At 34.1% G+C, this 22783-nt stretch overlaps 2 protein-coding genes and 1 long non-coding RNA gene across 3 annotated transcripts; 1 reads left to right on the plus strand and 2 right to left on the minus strand.

Annotated features, from left to right (window-relative positions):
- Window positions 1-926: 926 nt before the first annotated feature.
- LOC11429467 (probable complex I intermediate-associated protein 30) lies at window positions 927-4997 on the minus strand. The gene is made up of 6 exons (XM_003627330.4): window positions 4848-4997; window positions 4661-4774; window positions 4423-4568; window positions 3516-3596; window positions 3302-3400; window positions 927-1332 (listed from the first exon to the last, which is right to left on the minus strand). The coding sequence occupies exons 1-6, from the start codon at window positions 4897-4899 to the stop codon at window positions 1132-1134; spliced, it is 693 nt and encodes a 230-aa protein (XP_003627378.2). The 5' UTR covers window positions 4900-4997; the 3' UTR covers window positions 927-1131.
- Window positions 4998-18217: 13220 nt separating this feature from the next.
- Window positions 18218-19028, plus strand: LOC112417243 (uncharacterized). The gene is made up of 2 exons (XR_005643660.1): window positions 18218-18247; window positions 18362-19028. It is a non-coding gene; the product is annotated as an uncharacterized lncRNA (long non-coding RNA).
- Window positions 19029-21814: 2786 nt separating this feature from the next.
- LOC11424969 (auxin-responsive protein SAUR78) lies at window positions 21815-22489 on the minus strand. The gene has a single exon (XM_003627334.4). The coding sequence runs from the start codon at window positions 22354-22356 to the stop codon at window positions 21997-21999; it is 360 nt and encodes a 119-aa protein (XP_003627382.1). The 5' UTR covers window positions 22357-22489; the 3' UTR covers window positions 21815-21996.
- Window positions 22490-22783: the final 294 nt, after the last annotated feature.

Raw genomic sequence — 22783 nt, forward strand, 5'->3', positions numbered from 1 at the left:
AAAGGTCTTACAACTAATAGAGACAAATAGAGTTTATGTCTCCTCTTTAACTTTAATCACGTTTCCAACTTGGTGATGATGAAAAGAAATGAAAGGAAGAAAAAAGAATGGCAAACAAACACCAAGTTGCAGCAAGAATATTTAGTAAACTCTCTCAAGTGGCTTTAATTGGGGTGCACCTTTAATTGGTGTGATAAAGGAGAAGCTTTGTTATTTAAATGATTAATTTACAAAGTCTATTTCAGTTCCAAAGTTCAAAGAACAAATCACTTTAGATGGTAAATGATTTTGAACTGTTAATGATACTTTAAGCTTACTTATTTAACAGTCTAAAGTGAATGACTTTTGGCTTATGACATTGATATCTATTCCCAAAAATAAACGAGTTAAGTCATACCAGTAATCATAATTCCAGCTGCCTATCAACTATTCAATTTAAGACTTTGTCAAAGATAATAAGGTATGGGTAGTGGTGTGTATTTAAAGGTGAAAAAAAATATCTTATGCCACAATCACAGAATCTATAATAGGTTGTGGTTGTTAACACTTGAATATATGTAGGACAAATCACAAGATGCTTATGAGTCTGGAAAAAAAACCTTCAAAAGTGTATGTTTGAATGGAATCGAAATTATATTTGTCTAAAAGTACACATTAAGACAACACTTTTTTTTTTTGGGTGTACATGGGAGGTGGTTTTTTAGGGTGAGTGAAGTTAAGTTGGTCACAGCTGCAGGAAATCAGCTAGCTTCGATAAGTCGAAAACGATATTTGCCCTTATTACAAGTTGGTGGTAATGTATTGTACCTTTCCACCAATGTTACACCACACCACTTGATTAATGACCTCATTATGTATGCAATAACATAATAGTTGCAAAGTGACAATCAATCTTGATTATTCTGATGTGAATATGAAGAAAATAATGAATTATGTTTTCTGCAGAAGTGCTTTTAATTGAATATGAAAGCCATTGTTAGAAGAGCATTGACAATGGAATAACTACCAACATATTTTTCCTTTATGAATCACACACAAATAGATACATCATCATTATTACAAAACATGTTCAGAATTAATCACCCTAAAAGAAGAGCAAAATCTTGACTTCTATCTGCAACAAAACCTATACTACATCATTGGGTTCTCACTTCTGATGGCTTTGATCCATTCGAGTTCAAGTCTGAAATCACCTGGTCCAGATCTAGCACCTGGGACACCACCCTCGGCATTGACAGAAAAAGACATGCCAAGAACACGTGATGGATTCATTTCAATTTCTGCATCTATAACGTTCCCTCTCCAAGTAGGTACATATCGAGCTAAAGGAATCTGGTCAATCGATGAAATTACTGAGCACATGCAAGCCATTGAAATTCATGATAGAAAATAATGTAACTAAATGTGCAAGTATCATCACTACAGTGCTTAGTATGGGCCAATGGTACCGACCCCTTCACTTACACATGCATAGAGAGCCAACAAGGCACAAAACCAAGCAACAGTTAATTTTTTCAGTTTCATATATGTTGTCTACTCAGTTACAAATAGCAAACATCAGAGCGAAGAAATCCAATGTTTGTAGTTTCTCCTGACCATCAAAAGCCCTTTTTTTCAAGATCAAATGGACCCCAAGGGTTTACTCAACGTAATGTTTAAAAAATGTATCATAGCATGTAAACACAATTTAATAGTATCTATAGCAAATATTCAACATTCTAATTTAATACCGTACTACACCGCCACAAATCACCTGAGGCCAGATCCTGCTTAACCCATACTAGACCAGACCATGACATCACAATTATAATTTGAAGTACAAATTCACAAATCACAAGATAAGTTCACAATTCATTGCACAAATAAGTATAACATGTTCAAAATCAATCACAATCAATATTACTAAAGAGCGACGGATGACTGGACTAGGTTCCTCTCGTTGTAGCTAAATTTAGCTTTAGTAGAGCTAGGTTTCAACTCATCGGAGTTGGGTTCATTCACCGGGTTGGCATTTTGGGTTCATTGCAAACTTGCAACGATGGTTTTTTTTTTCTTCATGTTTTATGGTTTGTGACATTGTTTGAGTTGGGACTATGGGGTTGAGAGTTGAGACCCAATAGAACATCGTTAACCTCCTTTACAAACAAGTTCAAATTGGAATGTTAAATGCATCTATGTAGTCGAGTGTTACAACTATAAGATTGATGTTTTGTGCACCATGAAGTCTTATGATTCATTTGTTGCATCCGGTTATTTTTAAAAAACACAGAAAAAACCTATTCATTCCAAGTTCAAATTGGAATGTTAAATGCATCTATGTAGTGAGTGTTACAACTAAATTGCAGGCCTGTTCATTTGTCCTCAAACTCTTGATTCTATGTCTGTTTACCTAGGTTTACACAGAAAAAAACCTATAAGCGAGTTAACCCGATTTCACCAAATAATTTAAACTTTGGGGAGAGTTGGTTCATAACAACCATTCATTAAATTGATAATATTCCAGAAATTAGCATAATTGAAGGGCTAAACAGTTCGCTATTTCTTGTCACAAGCTATAACTTTTGTAAAACCTTGCAGTGGATGGAGAATTACATGAGATATGTGCATGTGCTTTCAATGCACCTTATCGAGTCCTTAATCTCAAAGTTCAAGCCCGTCAAGGTAACTACGTTTTGGAATTTAATTAGGCATAACTAGTAAGACAGTAAACATTTGTGGCAGAAAAAACAGTCACAAGCAGCACAATACAGTCACTCAAACATTATTTGAGAATACGTCCAACAAGATTACAGGTTATCATAAATAACACACAGTGCTATAAATAGCAGATTGCAGAAAATAGCGAAACGCCAGAACTTCGTTGTTAAATAGCAGATAGCATTGCAGGCAAACAGAGGAAGCCGCATATCATTGAAATAAGTAAACTATACACAAGAAAAGGCATTTTGCATTCAGATAAAAAAGGAAATGGGGAATATATGAGTAATCACTAACTCTATAGTTGGTCAAGTTTGGCACATACGCAGACTTCACAATTTTAGTTTATTATTTTAAAACACCTAAAATTATCTATTTTTTCTGCTGTTGCTACTACATCAACTAGTAGAGACTAGAAAAGTGTCCGCTATTTTCCGAATAGTGAAACTAGGATAGTGTTGCGGTTTTCGTTGCAGTTTTATCAAAATCCTCTATGCTATGGTGATGCTATTTGAAAACACTGACAACACAAACAGAAAGCCTATTCGGACATATCGGTCATTACTAATCAGGATGTAAGCAGTAAGATGGAAATCGGACTTGCCTTTGCAATATACCAGTTATCTTTGGGCACATAAACAAATGATTGCCATGAGTTATCCTCCATCTGTCCAGGTGAGTTAACCCAATTCTCCGTGTAGATCTGCACCATAATCCAACTAGTTACAATACTTGCAAGACTAGCAAGAAATGAAACTTGAAACCCTCTAAACTTCCCAGGACAACATTTTGGCATTTGAAAAGAAAAGGACACTCACAGTAGATATATAACTTCTTCCATCTCCTTTAAGTTTCATAGCTATAGTATCATATGAATCCAAGTCGATGAAGCCATCAAACTACAAAAACACAGTATTGCGTAAGGCATTAATATTGTCGTTGAACAAAAATGAGAATCATTCATAAATTCAATTCAATATGCACTAGGCATCAACATTGTCGTTGAACAAATGATCTGTTTGAATTGACTTATCAGCTTATCTAATGGCATAAGCAGATGAGAGACTGTTTGGGAGAGCTTATGAAAACAACTTAAGACATGTTCATAAGCTGTTTCCAACTTATTTCAATAAGCTCTCCAAGATAGCTTACGAAAACAACTTGAATTAATTTATCTTTAGTCATAGAAATAGGTTATACCTAAGTAATTATATCATAACCGCTTACACTATAATCACTTAACTAAGTTGTTTATCCAAACACTGCAAAATCATTGAGAGAAAGAATCAGACACCATTCATACAATATGCACTAGCCATCTATGTTGTTGTTGAACTTGAACAAAGGGCCTGTTTGAATTGATTATTTAAACTTATCTACTAGCATAAACACTTGTGAGACTGTTTGGGAGAGCTTATGAAAACAACTTATTATAATCTGTTTTCAGCTTATTTCCACAAGCTCTACAAGATAGCTTATGAAAACAACTTATAGCTTACAAGAAAAAAATTTAACTTTATTTTATTTTTCGATATAGAAATAGGTTATACATATGTAAATGTAATTATCAATGTTAATATATTATCAGATGACAGAAAGCCAAAAATCCGACATGGCACCATATTTGAAAACACTGGTAATTATATGATAAAAGCTTATACTATAAGCACTTAATTCAGCTATATATCCAAACAACACTAAAGTCTTTGGGGGAAAAAAAGCCACCTTTTTGGATCGCATTCCACAAAATCCACCTCTACTAATATTCCATTTAGCACCTTGAGTAACCTCAAAAGAAAGATTCCCAGAGAAAATTCCAGTAGTTTTACCATTTTCAGATTCAGGTATCTGCAATGATGCAGATGACAAACCTGAACAACATTAACAATATGAAAAACAAAATTAAAAACCCAGAAATTAAATTAACCAAAGTTTCAAACTTTAGCAAGAAATAATAATGTACCTCCAAATTCAGAATCAGAATACAAATGCCATTTTGATAATTCTTGCTTGGAATTGAAGTTGAATATGTATTTTTCAGGTGGTGGCATCAAATCATCAAAACTACCAGATATAGCTGTTGAAATAAAAATCTTCAATTTATGTAACAATTTGAATAAGAGAATGAGTGAATATTGAAAAATTAATACCTTTCTTAGTAGCATCCATTGATGCTTGGAACAGTCTTCGTATTCTTGACATCTCTCTCTCTCTCTCTCTCTCTCTCTCTCTCTCTCTCTCTCTCCTGCCAAGAGGGAAGGAAGCATGTTTGGAAATGGGCCTTCTTCTTTTGGGTTTTGAAATTGTGCTAGGCCCAACTCTACTATGTTAAATTTTGGAAACCGGCTCTTTAAACACCTCAATTTTGCTTTCAATCGGGTTGTAACTACTAATCGACTAATTTTGTATGTTGAAATTCAACCGGGTTGTGGAATTCGATCGTCTTTTTTCAATAAAGTGAAAGGTTTTAAGGTGTCTAAAGAGGATCGCTCTAAATTTTGTATAATAGTTGAAAAGAAAAATAATTGCTAAGATAACTCTTCGTAAGATCTGGATATTAAGTTTGTTGAATAGAATTTGAATCAAATTTTAAAGCAAGGTGTTAGTTGAATTGAGGTGTTAAAAAGAGAGAACAATTAAGGTGTTAAAAAGAGAGAACAATTAAAAATGACACCTAGCTCAATTGATAAATATTGATATTTTTAGTTAAACATAATTACTCTGGTTTAAAGTTGTGTGGATGAATTTCAAATTGTGATTGTCACTTCTAGAAAAAAAAGAAGATGGTTAGTAGATATTTGACACTACATGATGAACAAAATAATGTCCCATAAGATACATTTCTCAACAACTCAATTTATTTAAGAATAATTGTTGTTATGTCATGGCCTCAAATCCAAATTATTTAGGCACCCATATTAAAAATAATTCTTGATGTGTATGTATACCATGATAATTTAAATTTGTAATTGTGATCCCACAACATTTCTTGATGTGTATGTATACCATGATATAATTTCGAACATTACTATGGGTTTACATTGAAGAATTCAAAGTACAATTTGTAAATTCCTTATTTTGAATTTTGGAACTACCATAGTCTAAGTTACATGTAGTTTGAGTGGAAGATATTGTTGCAATTAGATGTGTCAAATTCTTTGAAATTTTCAGAAGAACCACTTATAAAAAGGGGAGAAAATGTTATAAGACTGATATTTTTTTTGGACTAAATAGAGACTAATATTCTTTCCTTAAAAAAAAAAAAAGAGACTAATATTCTTTATTAATTAAATAGAATATAACTTTTAACAATTTTAAATAATATACAGTTAAACCTTTGTTGTTCTCTTGATTTACTTGGACACATGTAGCCGTACCGTAGGAGATTCTATAATCAAATATATATACATTTATTTATTTTAGGGTTAAATATGTTTTTAATCCCTATAAATATACCAACTTTTCGTTTTAGTCCCTCTAAATTTTTCCTTCAACTTTTAGTCCCTATAAAATTTTTAATCACTACTTTTAGTCCCTATTTTTAAATTAATTTTAGTATTTTTTTTAGTGAAATTATGCAGAAATGTGTAAAATATTGTAAAAATATTTCCCAAAAAAATTTAGAATTTTTTAACAAAACATAAATTTAATATGAATTTTTAATCATAAAAAATAGAAAAATTCATATTAAATTCATGTTTTGTTAAAAAATTCTACATTTTTTTAGGAGAGATTCTTATAATATTATGAATTTTTCTGCAAACTTTTATTTAAAAATGTGAATTCTACATATGAGTTTACTTTAAAAGAGGGACCAAAAGTGAAGATGGAAAATTTTTGGAAGACTAAAAAAGTTGAAGGAAAATTTTAGAGGGACTAAAACGAAAAATTCGTATATTTATAGGGACTAAAAACATATTTAACCCTTTATTTTATAAATAAGACAAAATTCCAGTCTTTTGCCAACTAAATAGATTAATATGGTCAACGAATCTATGATTATTTAACATAGAAATAGATTAATATGTTCAAAGAGTCTATATATGATTAATTGGCATACGAGTGAAAAGTAATAGGATTGAAAAAAAACAGAAGTGTTTTGTTAAAGAATAGAAAATAGATGTATTTGATTAGACTGCTGCATGTAAAATAAAGATTAAATAAGGTTTTAATATAATTTTCTTAAGTACATATATATTTTAAAAAATTAAATAGACTTAATTATAAATTATTTAAAAATTAAATAAAATCCGGGAACTCATTCAATCGTCTGGTTTTTTTTTTTTTTTTTTTTTTTAATTTCTAAGAAAATTAAATAATACCACCTAAAGATTTATTTATTTTTGACAAAATACCACCTAAAGATGTATATAAGATTTTAATTTTGTTGGTGAGTTAAATGAATTCTTATAATTTAACAAAATATAAGGATACTTGGCGGATAAAATTCATCTTAAACTATGATTAAAGATTTGAACAATTGAATATATATTCAATTAACCAAGCTGTATGTATAGTTTAACATAAAAATAAAATAAATCATGCATGGCCAACCTAACATTGTTGCTACGGCATCCAACGTCTAGGCAATTGTACAAGGTACAAACACATCATTATCAATTTCATCGTCGCAGTTAAAACAAATTTTCTTTCACAATCAACATTAATTTAAGGGACATGTACAATATGGAATATATCAAGGACATAATCAAGTACCTCAAAGGACTACTATTTAAGAAACAATTGTCTCAAACAATCTATAGAGCAATCAATAGAAAATAAGCTAAAGCCTAAAGGGTTATTTTTGCAATGGGAGCTAGAGAAAGCAAGTTAAGGAAATTGGTTAGTGGTGGAAGTGGAAGTCCTTACTACAAACGTATACAAGGTCCTATGTTGTTGGTACCAAGAGGTTATGTTCCAATATGTGTTGGAACAAATGAAGAAACATGTAAGAGATTTATGATTCACACAAGAGCACTTGGTGATGTATTTTTTCGTGAATTGTTGGTTAAGTCTGAGGAGGTATATGGATTTAGGAATGAAGGGGTTTTGAGGATCCCATTTGAAGCACAAGAGTTTGAGGAGTGGTTTAATGGAAGGTCCAACAAGATTAAAATTAAGAGGATGGTAATACCAATTTGATTTTTAGAGATAGTATACAATTCTATCCATTGATCATGTTTATAGGTTGGTGAATTTGTCACTTGTCAATGTATTTGTGTTCATTCTCTATCAAGATATTGTTTTTGTAATTAATATAGGGTGTGATTGATCATTTTTCAAGTAAATATTAAAATACACCGGTATTTATTTATTTTTCAGTAGTGCATTGATGGGTCCCCGCGAGCTTAACTCAGTTGGTAAAGATAATTTATAATGTATGCATGATCCTGAGTTCGAATCTCAGACACCGCCAAAAAAGTAGTACGTTGATGGGTTGCACATTATCAAAGTTGCATTTTAGCTATACATCAAAATAGGTAGGTTTTATATTTAGATATTAATTTTTATACAATTTCAATGTGAAAAGTTTTATATTGTCCAAAAATCACAATTGTTAGAACTATGATAGTTTGCGCACACACACACACTTTGTTTACACATGGAGAAGAAGACTATTAAAAATATCACTTGTATAGTGACATTAATTTGAAAACCAATTTACACCAGTATTTATACAGCGTGTTGAATCCCACATTGATCTCATAATGCTCATTTAACTTGTAACTAAATCGACAATCATCTGATCAACTATATTAAGTATTTTTTTTTTTTGAAATAGCTATATTAAGTACTTATAACCAAGAATAAAAGAAATTAAATTACTCTTTCATCATACCCCTTTAATTCAATCTCTCTTTTAATAGGACCACACTTGAAAAGCTCCTCATTTCTTTGAATTTTTCTATATTCAAGGGCTTAGTCTTGATGTCACCAAATTGATCCTCTAATATACAAAATATAATTCAACTGATCTCCCTTTGGTAACTTGATACAAAAGAAATTGATATTTAGTTTCAACATGCATACTTCTTCCGTGAACTATATGGTTCATTTATTAAATGATGTATCTGATCTATAATAAAGACTATATACATTATTAATTGAATGATTTAAAAATGTAAATTTTTTTCCCTAAAAAAAAATGTAATTTTTTTTTTTATAATAATGATCGGAGGTTGTATGTGTCTACATTAACTGCATTGTTTCTCTTGTATTCAGTCTCACATGTGGAAAGGTTCATGATAGAATGAACATTAACAAATATTTCATCAATATCCTCATAAAGAACCACCTTAGACCGATTTTCTCGGCTAAATCTGCATTGAAAAAAAATAAATTCCAACCGTCGTCTTCTCCATCCTCGCATAAAGGGAAATTTATGAGGCATTGAACTCTTAGGGCTTGAAGTTTCAATCTATTTTTACACTAGAGTAAAGCTTCAAGCCAGACTTGACAATGTACTTATCACTAGAGTCCCAATTTCAAGTCTTCAAATCTTTTTTTTTGAACAGGCAAAAATGAGATATATTAATACGGACACCGCAATTGTTACCGCACAAGATGTGCCCAACAATCACAAAAAATGTCAGAGTCTAAGCAAAAATTACAAACAAATCAGTCAATACCCAGACATAAAAGAGGGCTCGACCACCACTGATGAGTGCCAAAACTAAATACAACATTACTAGCCTTTAACCACCACAACGAAGTTAATTTCACTTTATCTAGCAATTGAGGCACAGTACTTTGTCTATTTCTAAAAAGCCTATCATTCCTTTCATTCCACAACACCGAAACACAAAGCAACCAAATCAAGTGGAAGAAAGACCGTTGCCCTCTCGAACAACCTGCATAATGAATAAATTGCACAAAGTGATCTGAAGTTGATTGAGAGTCGACACCTACCACTCCTAACCAATGCCGCACCATCGGCCATAATGCACCAAAAGTTGCACAAGACAAAAACAAATGAGTAACATCTTCGACAATCCCACATCCAGCAACGCATAACCGCTCCTCCACAGATAGAATGCCACGATTTGCCAAATTAAGTTTTGTAGGTAACCGATCCCTCATTAGTCGCCAAGCAAGGATAGAGACTTTGAGAGGGACCTGTTTATGCCAAATTAAGTCCACATTATGGTGTAACTGGGGCTGCTCCTGTGATGTCAGCATGTCATAGACTCCACGTACAGAATACCCATCATCATGATTAGGTAACCAGAGCCATCTGTCTAACACTGAGTCCTGCAAAGAAACTGTTAGTAACAAAGCCCTACACTCCTCTACCAACTCCTCCTCCCAAGCCCACAACCGCCTACGCCACCTCAACGCCTCCCCGCCCACATCCACCCCCAGCAGGAACATATTCCTAACTGAGATTGATTTGTGAACAGTCAAGTCAAAAAGGCGCATAAACCGGACACAAAGAGGAACATCTCCACACCAACAATCACGCCAAAAATCAGTATTTGCCCCATCTCCCACTCTCCTCCTAACACAAGACCCAAACCATCCCTCTCCACCCTCACCTATCCCATCTCTAATCCTCACAATCTCCCTCCACCACGAAGAACAACTCCGGCCCCCATCCTCCAAACCGCCATCCTCCACACCATACCTAGCCACTAACACCTTTCTCCACAAAGCATCCCTCTCCAATAACAACCTCCAACACCATTTACCCAACAAAGCAATGTTAAACTCCCTCAACCTCTTAACCCCCAACCCTCCATACTCCTTCCTCATACTCAAAGAATCCCACCTAACCCAAGATATTTTTCTTTTTTCCTCACCCCCTCCCTAGAAAAATTTATTAAACAAAGATTCAATGGAAGAGATTATACCTGTCGGAGCTTTGAAGAAGGAAAGTGCATAGACAGGTAGAGCAGTCAGGACAGACTTTAGAAGAATCAAACGACCACCGAAAGATAGGAACCGACTTTGCCAACCAGACAATCTAGATTTAATACGATCCACCACAGGTTCCCAAAACAAAAGACGACGCGGATCGCCCCCAATCGAGAGCCCCAAATAGAGAAACGAGATTTTACCTACTTTGCAGCCCAACACAGAAGCCGCTTCTGACAACCACGAATCATTAATATTAACCCCTACCAGAGAACTCTTATGAAAATTAACTTTCAAACCCGACATAGCTTCAAACAAAACTAGACCAGCCCTCAACGCCCGCACATTAGCCCAGCTTTTGTTCCCAATAAGAAGTGTATCATCAGCGAACTGTAAATGAGACACCACCACTGAATTCTCTCTCCCCACTCTATACCCCGTAAACAGATCTGTGTCTACCAACGCTTTCATCAACACATTCAAACCCTCTGCTGCCAATAAAAATAAGAAAGGAGATAGAGGATCACCCTGACGTAATCCCCGTTCACGAGAAAACTCATCAGTAGGACTGCCATTCACAAGAACTGAGGCAGTAGCAGTACCCACACATTCTCTAATCCACTTTCGCCACACCGTCGGGAACGACATACTCCCCATCACCTCGTCAAGGTACCCCCAATCTACCGAATCATACGACTTTTCAAAATCTACTTTGAACAACAAAAGGTCTTTCTTAGATCTCCTTGCCTCATCAACCACCTCATTCGCAATCAAGATACCATCAAAAATTTGTCTATCCTTCACAAAAGCAGACTGAGTTTCAGACACAACACTCCCAATAACCTGCCTCAACCTGTTTGCTAGAATTTTCGCCAAAATTTTGTACAAGCTCCCCACCAAAGAAATAGGGCGAAACTCATTCAACGATTGAGGGCTAGCAACTTTAGGAATAAGGGCGATGAATGTAGAATTTATGCCTTTCGTCAATTTCCCATTCCTATGGAATTCAGTCACAAAGCGCACAAGCTCTGTTTTCATCTCAGGCCAAAAAGACTTAAAAAAACCCAAGTTGATCCCATCAGGGCCCGGGCTCTTGAAACTATCACAATCCCACACTGCCGCCTTGATCTCATCCTCAGAAAAGGGTTTGACCAACCCGCCCCTCTCTAAAAGAGAGATTTTCTAAACTGAAGGTGACCCACACTCGGTCGCTCCAATCTTGGATTAAGAAAATGATTTTTAAAATGCGTAAACACAGCTTGACGAACAGGTTGAACACCCTCTACCATAACCCCATCCACCAAAATCGAAGACAACGAATTCATTCTTCTCCTTGCGGCCAGAACAGAGTGAAAAAACTTTGAATTAGCATCTCCATCCCGGAGCCAGTTTAAACGTGACTGCTGCCAACAAATACTTGTATTAAGACGAGATAGAGAGTGAATATCCGTCGAAATACCATGAAGTTCACTGATTTCGTCCTCTGACAACTCCCCTTCCTCCCCTTTACCATCTAAGAGCGCTTGTCTGTTCTTTAACTCACCAATCTTTGAAGGTAAATTATGAGTATTTGAAACATGCCAATCTTTAAGAGCCACCTTTAAAAGTTTCAATTTTTCTTTGAGAACATGACCACCCCACCCAGACACCTGAAGCGAACCCCACTTTTCACGAACAAAATCATAATAGCCAGGCATATCTTGCCAACACTTCAACAGACGCACCGGTCTCGGACCCCAATTCTCTTCATCCACAGACAATACGATAGGACAGTGATCAGATAAACCTCTTAAGTGTGCCACCTGAATGCAGTTAGGCCACACCAAACACCATTCTTCAGAGAGCAAGAACCTATCCAATCTACTCATCGAGCGTCCATCCCCCTTAAACCAAGTAAACTTCCTCCCACATAAAGGTAAATCAATCAAAACTCTATCTTCAATAAAATCATTAAAAGGTGCACAATCATCCACCAACTGAGACCCTCTAACCGAACGCCTTTCTTCGACTGACCGCACAGTGTTGAAATCCCCGCAAACACAAACCTTGTTATTCCCTAAAGAAAGCAACCTCGCTGACAGTAAATTCCACAACACTTGTTGAGCACTCCTATTACAAGGTGCATACACATTAACAATATAAAAGTCCTCATTGGTCTTAATAAACCTTCCATGAATCATCAGAAAGTGCGCACCACGAACGGTGTACCAAACCTCCACTTCCGACTTATCCCAAATCGTAACCAAACCACCAGATGCCCCCACAGACGGGCTATAAGAAAAGTCATGATTCGTAGGACCCCAAACCGAAGTACATAAAAACTCATCAACAACCTCCATCTTAGTTTCTTGAATACACAACACAAAAGGCCTCTTTTCCCGCACTAACTCCTTGACTTCCCTTCGCTTTTCCATCCCTCCTAAACCCCGGACATTCCACGACACAATCCTCATTACAAACACCCTCCCCCCACCACCCATATCTCCCAACGCCTACTTAGCACCACTCCCTCCCTCACCACTTCTCTTGGACACCCTCTTACTTTCCCCTTTCTTTGCAAGCGCTCCAAACATATTATGAATATCCCCTTGAAAATGCAGCCCCACAACCTTCCCTATTCCCCACACATCCTCAGCCGCCTCCTTCTCTTTCCCATGTAACACCACCCAATTATTCCACTCTTGATTAACCGAGGTAGAAGAAGAAGCTTCAACTGAGGTACCCTGCGAGGCATCTCCGGTAATAGACTGTTTTTTCTTACAAGTTCTCTTCTTCAAGGTACGTAAAACAGCCTTTCGGTCTTTACTAGACAGCCGCGCCACCTTTTTCAAGGTGTGTACTGTATGCCGCAATTCACCACCAAGTCTTCAAATCTTGATTAATCATTTTTACTATCTCATCATTAATCGAAATGGAATGAGATAGATGCCACAATATAAGAGGGTATAACTTGAAGTACAAATTTAATCATGTCTTCTTTGCATGCTCTAGACATGGACCTACTTCTCCAAGAATTAATCTAGCATCAATTTTTTTATTTTTTTTTTACAAGAATCTAACATCAATGTTAAAAACTAAATACTAGATTTACTTTATATATATTTTTATATATTTTAAGAACAAAATAGAAGAGAAAAAAAATACTTTAGAGACTATTATGACAAGTTTTCTGCACTGTTGTTCTAATGTATTAACCGCTTGAGATTTTATGCAAACGTTTACGGTTTTGTCTTTAGTTGAAATACATCCTTAATATGTGACAAAAAAAAAAATACATCCTCAATAGATTGAAAAGATTGAGTAAATTATAAACTATCCTTAAACTCAACTTTCAAACAAGATAAAACTTTCTTGTGTATTGAACATATACTTAAATTATTGATTTATTCAAAAAAAGTAAACACAAGAAAATTACAGATATAACTAAAATGAACGAAGAAGCATAATTAAGATTCTTTCTCCGGTCCTACGGCCCTATTGATGTACATGCACTTGATCTATTTTATATTTTAGAATTTGTGTTAATTTTAGATGTTAATTTTTTTTTTTAATAAACCAATGAAAATGCAAAAGAAAAAAGTTGTTATTATTTCTTAAAATTGACCATCTTTGGTTTCTTTTTGTTGACAAATCATCTTTAGTTAACATTTGATTTTCCTTCTATCATAGTTGTCATAGTGATCCACTTCAAGGACCTATATTTTTTTTTATTAGCAATTAAGAAAAAATAAATACATATTTTTAATAAAAAATAAAAAACATTTTCAGATATAAATAGACCCCAAAAAGCGTTAGACACAATATTATCTCATAGATTTTTGTTTCTATCTACTATCTAGCAACTTGTACCCTTCCAACATTTTCTTCTACGTAGTGATGTACAAACAAAATATTACGTACTTAGACAAGATACATGCTGATATGATAAATAATCATGATTTGACATATCCTAGCTAATCTCAAATATATATATAGTTATATGACGATATTGTACTATTGTAGTATGGTCTACTGATCCCACTTCCTATCAATTCATACACAACTAGCTAGTAATAAGCTCAAATCTGACTCACTAAATTTTATCAATTCTGAGTCACTTAACATCACCCTTCGATGCTGTGGGCTCAAAGTCGGAGACTAGCCAACTACCACAAATTTAGTAGATTCTAAACATTATATATATATATAGCACTTTCTTTTTAAGAAAAAATATATATAGTGAAATGTAATTGAAAGACTAAACTATGAAATTGAAATTTAAAATTGTGAGCATCATTCAAATTTGCAAAAAGTGTTGATGTGTAACGTTATAATATTTACTAGTAAATTCCTTCATCAATTTGAATCACCACTCAAATTGTGAGCATAATATTTTGCCCACAGATTTATAAATTGCAATAACCATTTTGCCTTTAAAGTAATTTAAATAAAAACCTTGAGGGAGAGAAGTATGAAACTGTGGGTTGATGCCCCCAGTATATACATATATGGAAAATGATAAATGATTTACTCAATGAAAAAGCACTGCAAAAAAGAACAAATGGTACGTAGTACTAAGACAGACTAGCCTGTTTGGCGGCACTTACAGTTGTGAACTGATTAAAGTTCACTGAAATCGTTATCATGGGTTGGTTTGGTCTACTATTGAATATTCTTGGTCCTATACATTTAATAGTAGGTCCATGAGGAATAAATGTCACTAAAAAAAGAAGGAATAAAGCCCTTGAGACATGCAGCTGAGGAGTTTTGCTCTAGCTGGATCTGCTGCTTATCAATGGTGAATTTATTCAATATGTCGTTCTTGTAATTTTAGGGTGCATATATGTTAGGGAGTCCAAGGAGGTTGGAAGCAACAACAAATCAATGTTTCAGAACCATAAGAGAGGAAAACACTATATCTTCATAAAAAACTTTAATGCATTAGATACATGAGTAATCTCTCCTGTATATCTAACATTTTACCTATTCATAAATGATGTGAGACTTAAACGACTCACACACTTAAAACACAACAATCTCCTCACAAGTGTGAGTTTTCACCTCTATAACATGATCCAACATAGCCAGGATCCACTTGTTGGGGAGACAGGGGGAATGAGAAAACAACGAATCAATACTCCATCACCACAAGATAAGGCGACCCTACATTTCAATCCAAAACCTCAAGACATTAGGTACGTTAATCACCTTTTTTTATATATCAAATGTTTTACACATCCATATGCTCGAAACTTAACCACTCACACTTAAAACTCAATAATAGTTTTTTGACATACTCTTACAATTTTAGTAAAATTGAATAAAATATAATTTTTCTTTTTTTGTTCTTAATTTGTAGGGTCACATTTGGACTTTTTTTTGTACTAATGGGATTTCTTACATCATTAATAAAATTCTTTTTTACGTTTAGTGGGGGAACATATATAGAGATTAGAGGTATAAGATAAGATGATGATGGGTTCACTTATACTAACACATCATATTAATAAAGTTTGCTTATATAGGAAAAAACTACTATTCAAGCACGTAACAAAAGATTTGAAAACACAAATTTGGGTTAGATCCTTTAATTTCGGGCATAGATCTTCTTCTATGTAGCATTAAAAACACTTATGCTTGCGTGCATTAGCTCATTCTCTAGAGCAAGATCTCCTCGTTTGTTGCTAATCACATGTTCATATTCATAGACATATATAAGAATATATTGGATTTTGAAATAGTACAAACAATACAATTCCAAGACTGATCCAAGTCTTAGGGTGTGTTTGTTTCAAGTTTACCAAATTTATTTCTAGGAATAACATTCTTTGGAATATAAAGATGAGAATTTTATTCCAAGGAATTTAGGAAAAATATGTTTGGTTAGCTTTATAATATTCCTAGGAACCATAAAAATAGGGATTATAATAGGTAAACTATTTATGAATTTATTCCCATCTCCATGGGAACTTTATTCCCACCCTTTTCCTTGGGAAATTTTTTCTATTCTCAGGAACATTTTATACCAAGGAATAAATTTTAGTAAACTTATAACAAACATATACATATACATTTCTATCATTTTATTCCCAGGAATCAACAATTATAACTTGAAACAAACACTCTCTTATTCTTAAATTATGGTCAAATATCCTTGATGATCGACAAAATGTAGGGTCAAACATCACTCTCTTTGATCGATCCAATTGGATGTATCAGATCTTGTGGACAATATCGATTAATGGTTTAGTTAAGCTATCTTCATCGTTAATATTTATGCAAGGAAAACTTTTGGAAGGTGACATATGTGGATAGAATAAATTTATAAAACAGTTATTGTCTCATCCCCTTTTTGGATAATACATGGGTGACATTGACCAACCACAATGTCACAAGTGTACAAAGAAACAAAAAAATATTATGAAAGAGAAAGAAGAAAGACATTTGTGACATTGTGGTTTGCCAATGTCACAATGTCACCCAAGTGTTACCCCTTTTTGGCTATTTTCTTATAATGAGTCTTTCCACTTTTTAAGGGTTACAAAAGAAGAAATTATTCAATAAAAAAGGTCAAATATTATAATTTTCAATGTATTGATTACACAAATTTTCAAAAAAAGTTACCATTTGAAGCACTTGTTAACATTTCCTTTTCTTTAATGTATATGTAAATACGGCTTAGATAACAAAAATTTACAAAGACGTTTGATATACAAGAGTGGATATTTGAATATGCAAATTCTCACACGTTTATTGTGTATGAGTTTAATGTTAGTCTATCTAAAAGCTCATTAGAATTGGTCTGATGATATTAGTTTAAAACCTTAAAGTGTGTTCCTCTTAAGGACTCAAATTCGACTCTCATGTCAATTTCAGTAGATTAGTTTACCTTTTTTAAAAAAAGTTAGTCTATTTAGAAAAAAAAACACTTTTTTACTCCCTCATTTTTTACAATCCTTTAATTTTTATTTTAATATGCGACTCCATTTTTATGAGGGGATAATTATGATAAGCGGTTAATTTTTTTTGACCATACTTAAAAATTATTCGAAACTCTAACAATGAGATGTTGTCTCATATAGAAGTGAAAGTTTATGATCTTATTTGGCCTTACGCCTGAGTCATTACTTTGATTGAAACCGATTCAACACAAGCAATGAAAAATGAATATGCATTCAAAATTCAACTCATTTTTTCTCTTCAATTTTGTTGAATACTATCAAGAATCGTTCCAATTTAAGAACGAAGAGGACCGTGAAAACCTCTAATCCTCCATCTAATGAGGGAGCTAACCCAAACTTTACTAGAGAGGTGAATATAAAGAAAAAATAAAATATATTTTTATGAATCTTATCTTAACAATTTTTGTTGTTGATTGAACTCTTTGTGTAATTATTATAGACAGAAATTGTAAAAACAAAGATAAATTTATCTATTAAGTACTACTATTAATTTTGTCTTTTTTTATTTCTACTAATTTTTCGCAAATAAGTTTATGCGAGCTAACTAAATTAGATTAAATATAAAATTACACCAATTTATTAAAAAAAAAGAAAAAAGTGGTAGCTAAGGTTACCCCAAAGTACTTGACTACCATGGTCCCACTGTCTATCTGTCAAGGGAAAATATACATTGACACCCTTTTATTTGTACCACTTTTGTACCACACCCAATGTGGCATGGGCATTGATAAGTGTCGGGAAGTAGTGTTTTAAAGGTTTATTTACGGCACGTTTGTAACTTGTTTTACAAGTTATCTAGGGAAAAGCCGAGAGAAAATGGAATTTTGACCTATTACGCTTTAGTCATCTTACTCTACCCATTTGTGCAGGAATCGAGTACCAAAACATCAAGCAAGAGTCAAAAACAACAAAAAAGTGAAAAAGGCATTTCGCCTGGCGACCCAATGGCGAGCAACTCCAGGGAGCTCCATGGTCCTTTGCCACAAGGATGGCCAGGGCGAATTATTTCGCCTGGCGAAGTAATGGCGAGATGAATGGCGAGAAGTTCCAGGGAGCTAGAAAAACAGGGCAAGAGCAATTCGCCATGGCGAGAAATATTCTCGCCTGGCGAAATAAGGCGGTTTCATCTGATCTGGTGACGTGGCAGAAACCCACTGGCAAAGAAAGCTCAGTTCGCCATGGCGAGCCAGGTTTCGCCTGGCGAAAGTACATTTTGTCAGCTCAAGTATAAAAGCTCACTTCTCTCAATTGAGACATATCTTGTATCTTATTTAGAGAGAGAATAGGGCGAAAATACACTGTGTATACTGGGCAATAGTGATTGAGTGTGGATTCATCAAGATTCTTGGAGAAATCAAGTTCCTTGCATGGATTCTCAACTTTTCTTCCACTTTTGTAATGTTCTCATGACAATGATGAACTAAATCTCTTTAGTTGGGATTAGAGGTACTTGATTGAGCTTAGAATGTAATCTTTTAATCTTGTAATATATGATTCTAGCAATTTACATGATATTGAAGTTATTCTTGCAATTCATTTCTATCTTTGATTTAATTGTTATTGAAAAGTACTTTTGAATCTAGGTTTAGAATAAATTATCTATCAAAACAATAATTCTAGACATAGGATTGATGTTTTGATAATCACACAAGGTATCGGTACATAAAGCTTTCGGATCGTTGAATAGATTGAGAAATCGTCGATTAAACTATCCGATCGATAATTGGATTGTTCAACAGTTTGAGAAATCAACTATTGAACAATACAATGGATTTCACACGATTATTTGGACACGAATAATCTTGTTGAGCGATACGTGATAATATCGGTAAAACGCTAGAATCCATATATGTGATTATTAGATTATATTTGATGCTTGATCAAGGAACTCTAATTCCAATGTTTTTACGCCCTATTACTCTCAACTTTCACTTTTATATTTGGTTACTAAAACAAACAATCAACTATCGTTTAACTTAGAATGATATTTGGTGTCGAACGGTCCGCAATATCGCACTAGTCCCTGAGGAGACGATATAAATACTTACTATTGTTTGATGCAAAAATACTACATCAGGCATCTAAGTAATTTCACCTCAAAACCACACCTACTCTTTAATCCACTACTTCTCTCTAATAATCTGTTTCCTCTTCTCTCTCGACAGACCACCGTCGCCGCCGTTCTCAGATCGCCATCGCCGCCGCCGTGCAGTTGTAACCCATCACAGACCCACAACCCTTTCTTCTCCATCTCCACCGTTCGTCCATCTCTATCGGCGTTTTGGTTTGATTTCCGTCCATCACCATTAACCACCACTGGCCTTTTTTCTTTCTTTCAGATCTATGTCTCTGGCGGCCATGAGGTGGAGGGATGGTCGGGGAAGAGCTAGAGAAAGGGAGAAAACAGTCCGAGAAGAGAAAGAAGGAGAGAGTTATGGTAATATGGTGGAGGAAATTGGTTAGAAGTTATGGTAATAATGTCTGTTTGGCAAGTTTTATAATGAAATAGGGAATACTGGAATATCATGAAGGTATTGCTCCACGCACTCTTGAGAATAAAACTTAGAATGGAATTTTGCAATATTCAGTTTCAGTTGAATTGCAGCTTTAACAGTGGTAGTCTACTGGCTTTGGTGGTGTATGCTAAGATACAATTTAAACTCAAAGGATCACAAGTTCTGATGAGGGCTGCATTATTAAAGAGTAGGCGGATAAAACTGAAACTCAAAAAAAAAATGTGATTGCTTGTTTTACAAACTCAAAGTGAGATATTTTATAGGACAAACTCAAAGTGAGAGATTATTTGTGGATATGGTTCCTATGGAACCTGTTGAAGAAGAAGAGAGAGGATTGAGAAAGAAAGCCCACGAAAATTGAAGGAAAATATGTATAGGATAGACTTTTCTCTCTCCCCTAATTTTCTCTTCCCTCTTTGTGTCTCAACCTTTAGATCAATCCAACAGTCTAGAATTGCACAACACATACAACATGATATTAAAAGCAGGAGGGGATCATATCCCTAAGGATGGTACAAAGTAGTATGCCACCATGTATGTATACCTATCACCACTCATCTGTCAAACGTTGTCACTGTGTGTTAGTGTGTACAAGAAGCCATGGTTTCGTGTGGATGTAAATTTGAGGAATGGAGTAAAAGAACGTATGAGTGTGAATGTTTAACTGCTCTTGACCATTATAAGCACAAGACATTAATCCAAGGAGTTAACATGTAGTATAATTTATCACCAACATAACTATGATCAAGCACCATAATTACAACCACAGAAGCAAACTTGTTGCGAAGTAATTATCCTATCTTTGTTCACAAGCAACCCGGACTTAATTATAACATCTTCACTGTAATACCGCATTAATTCCCTCAACAATCTCGGGGGCATTGCATGTTAATTTTTTCTTATTACATACGCTAATCAAATTCAACTATAACTCTCATGAATATATATAATACTCGATCTATAAAAAATATAAGTACAAGGATTCAAAAAGGAAGTGTTTTAGCTAGAATTTTAGACTAAATACATTTGACATTTTAAATCATTTTACTTATATTTTGTTACAAATAAAATTTAACAACATTGTCACATATATATTCGACAGAGAAAAAAAAAGTGGTTACCTATACATATAAATAGTTGGACGACAAATGTTATCAACATACATTTTAATATATACAATTTGATGCGACTCATGTGAATTTAAAGCATTTAAAGAGAGTGCGTTGAAAAATGTGGGACGTTAACATTCCTATTGAATATCATATCTTGCTTGCAGTAGTTGTGATGTAATAATATTGTTCGAATCTAGTAATTGTTTTGGTTGCTAGATTACACAAAATCTTAAACCGTCTTTTCTTTTTTTGAGAAAAAAACCGTATTTTCTTATTTTGTTTTATTGAGCCCGGTGACAAAATTTACACATACCAAATATAAGTTCTATCTCTTTGTAGTATTTTTCCGGTATGAGTTAAACTTACAAAACTTTTAAATCCGAATTAGGATCATACTTCATGTTGAAAAAACATAACGGAATAATGTGGAAAATCTAGACCATTAAAATATTAAAAAAAAGAGCGGTGCTATTTATCAAAAAAATTCACATCGCGAAGTAAAGCGAATAAAACTGAGCCATTGGATCTTGAAATTGTTTAGAATACGCATAGTAGATGAAAATGAATAAAATCAGCTGCAATTACATTTACACACGTGGCAATGTTGTCGTAAGCAAAAATTCGAGTCAAACAAAAAAACGCATATCACATTAATTCAAGTTTTTCTTTTTCGATGGAAATAAATTCATGTTAATTGTAGTAATTCAAACAGTTAATGTCACTGAAATAAATGGCAAACCATTTAAATACATTTAATAAATCTCAATATTGACCAATTCACCCTTTTTCTTTTTATCACCAAGAAAAAAACAAAACAATTGAAGTCAGTCACTATAGCTATCAAGTTGTATTAGCAAAACATGATCAAATTCATGATCAACATGCACCACAATTGTAGAACTCAACCAGCTCAGCCATGGACCCCAACTGTGTCTCACCTTCAACACTTTCAAGCATCCACAGCAAATGTTCAAACAAAACAACTTCACAAGAAACCACCACAACACCATCATCACAAGAAGATCTATCCACTAGCTCCTGAAACACAGGGTGTTGAACAACATTGGAGTTCACAAGGTATTGTCGCCGCGACTTTCCGACATAGACAGCATGAAGCTCTTGTTCTTGTTGCTTGGAGGAGGAAGAGATAGAGCTATTGTTGCGGCTGAGTTTGGTTAATGAAGGCCATCTTTTGATAGCTGACTTAAGCTTTGTTAATTTTCCAAGTTTGGCCATTTTGGTGAAAGTGTTTGATGAATGTCTCAATGAAAAGTGAATGGTGATGAGAAAATGGGAGGGTTAAGGTTTGATTATAAAGGAGTGGGAGTAGTAGTAAATGATGATGATGTTGTGAAGTGAAGAGAGAAACACGTGCATGGCCCACTGTTTAGTAACGGTACACACAGCTAAGAATGAGTATATTTTTGGTGGAGAAATGGAAAATTAGTTGTTATTTTGTTGGCGTTTTGTGAGGGGGTTTTTGGGATTGAGAAGCTTTTCTTGTGCTTTTACATGTTTGTTCTTTTTTTTTTTTTAATAAAATGTTTACTCCTTTGGATTAATGTTTAGTGCTTATAGTGGTGAAGAACAATTAAACACATGTGAACCTAATTAATGTCTCTTAGAATCGACTCTAAACAGATCAGACAACTTAGTTCAAACA

The sequence above is a fragment of the Medicago truncatula genome, chromosome 8, assembly GCF_003473485.1.
Source record: "Medicago truncatula cultivar Jemalong A17 chromosome 8, MtrunA17r5.0-ANR, whole genome shotgun sequence".
Taxonomy (NCBI): Eukaryota; Viridiplantae; Streptophyta; class Magnoliopsida; order Fabales; family Fabaceae; genus Medicago; species Medicago truncatula.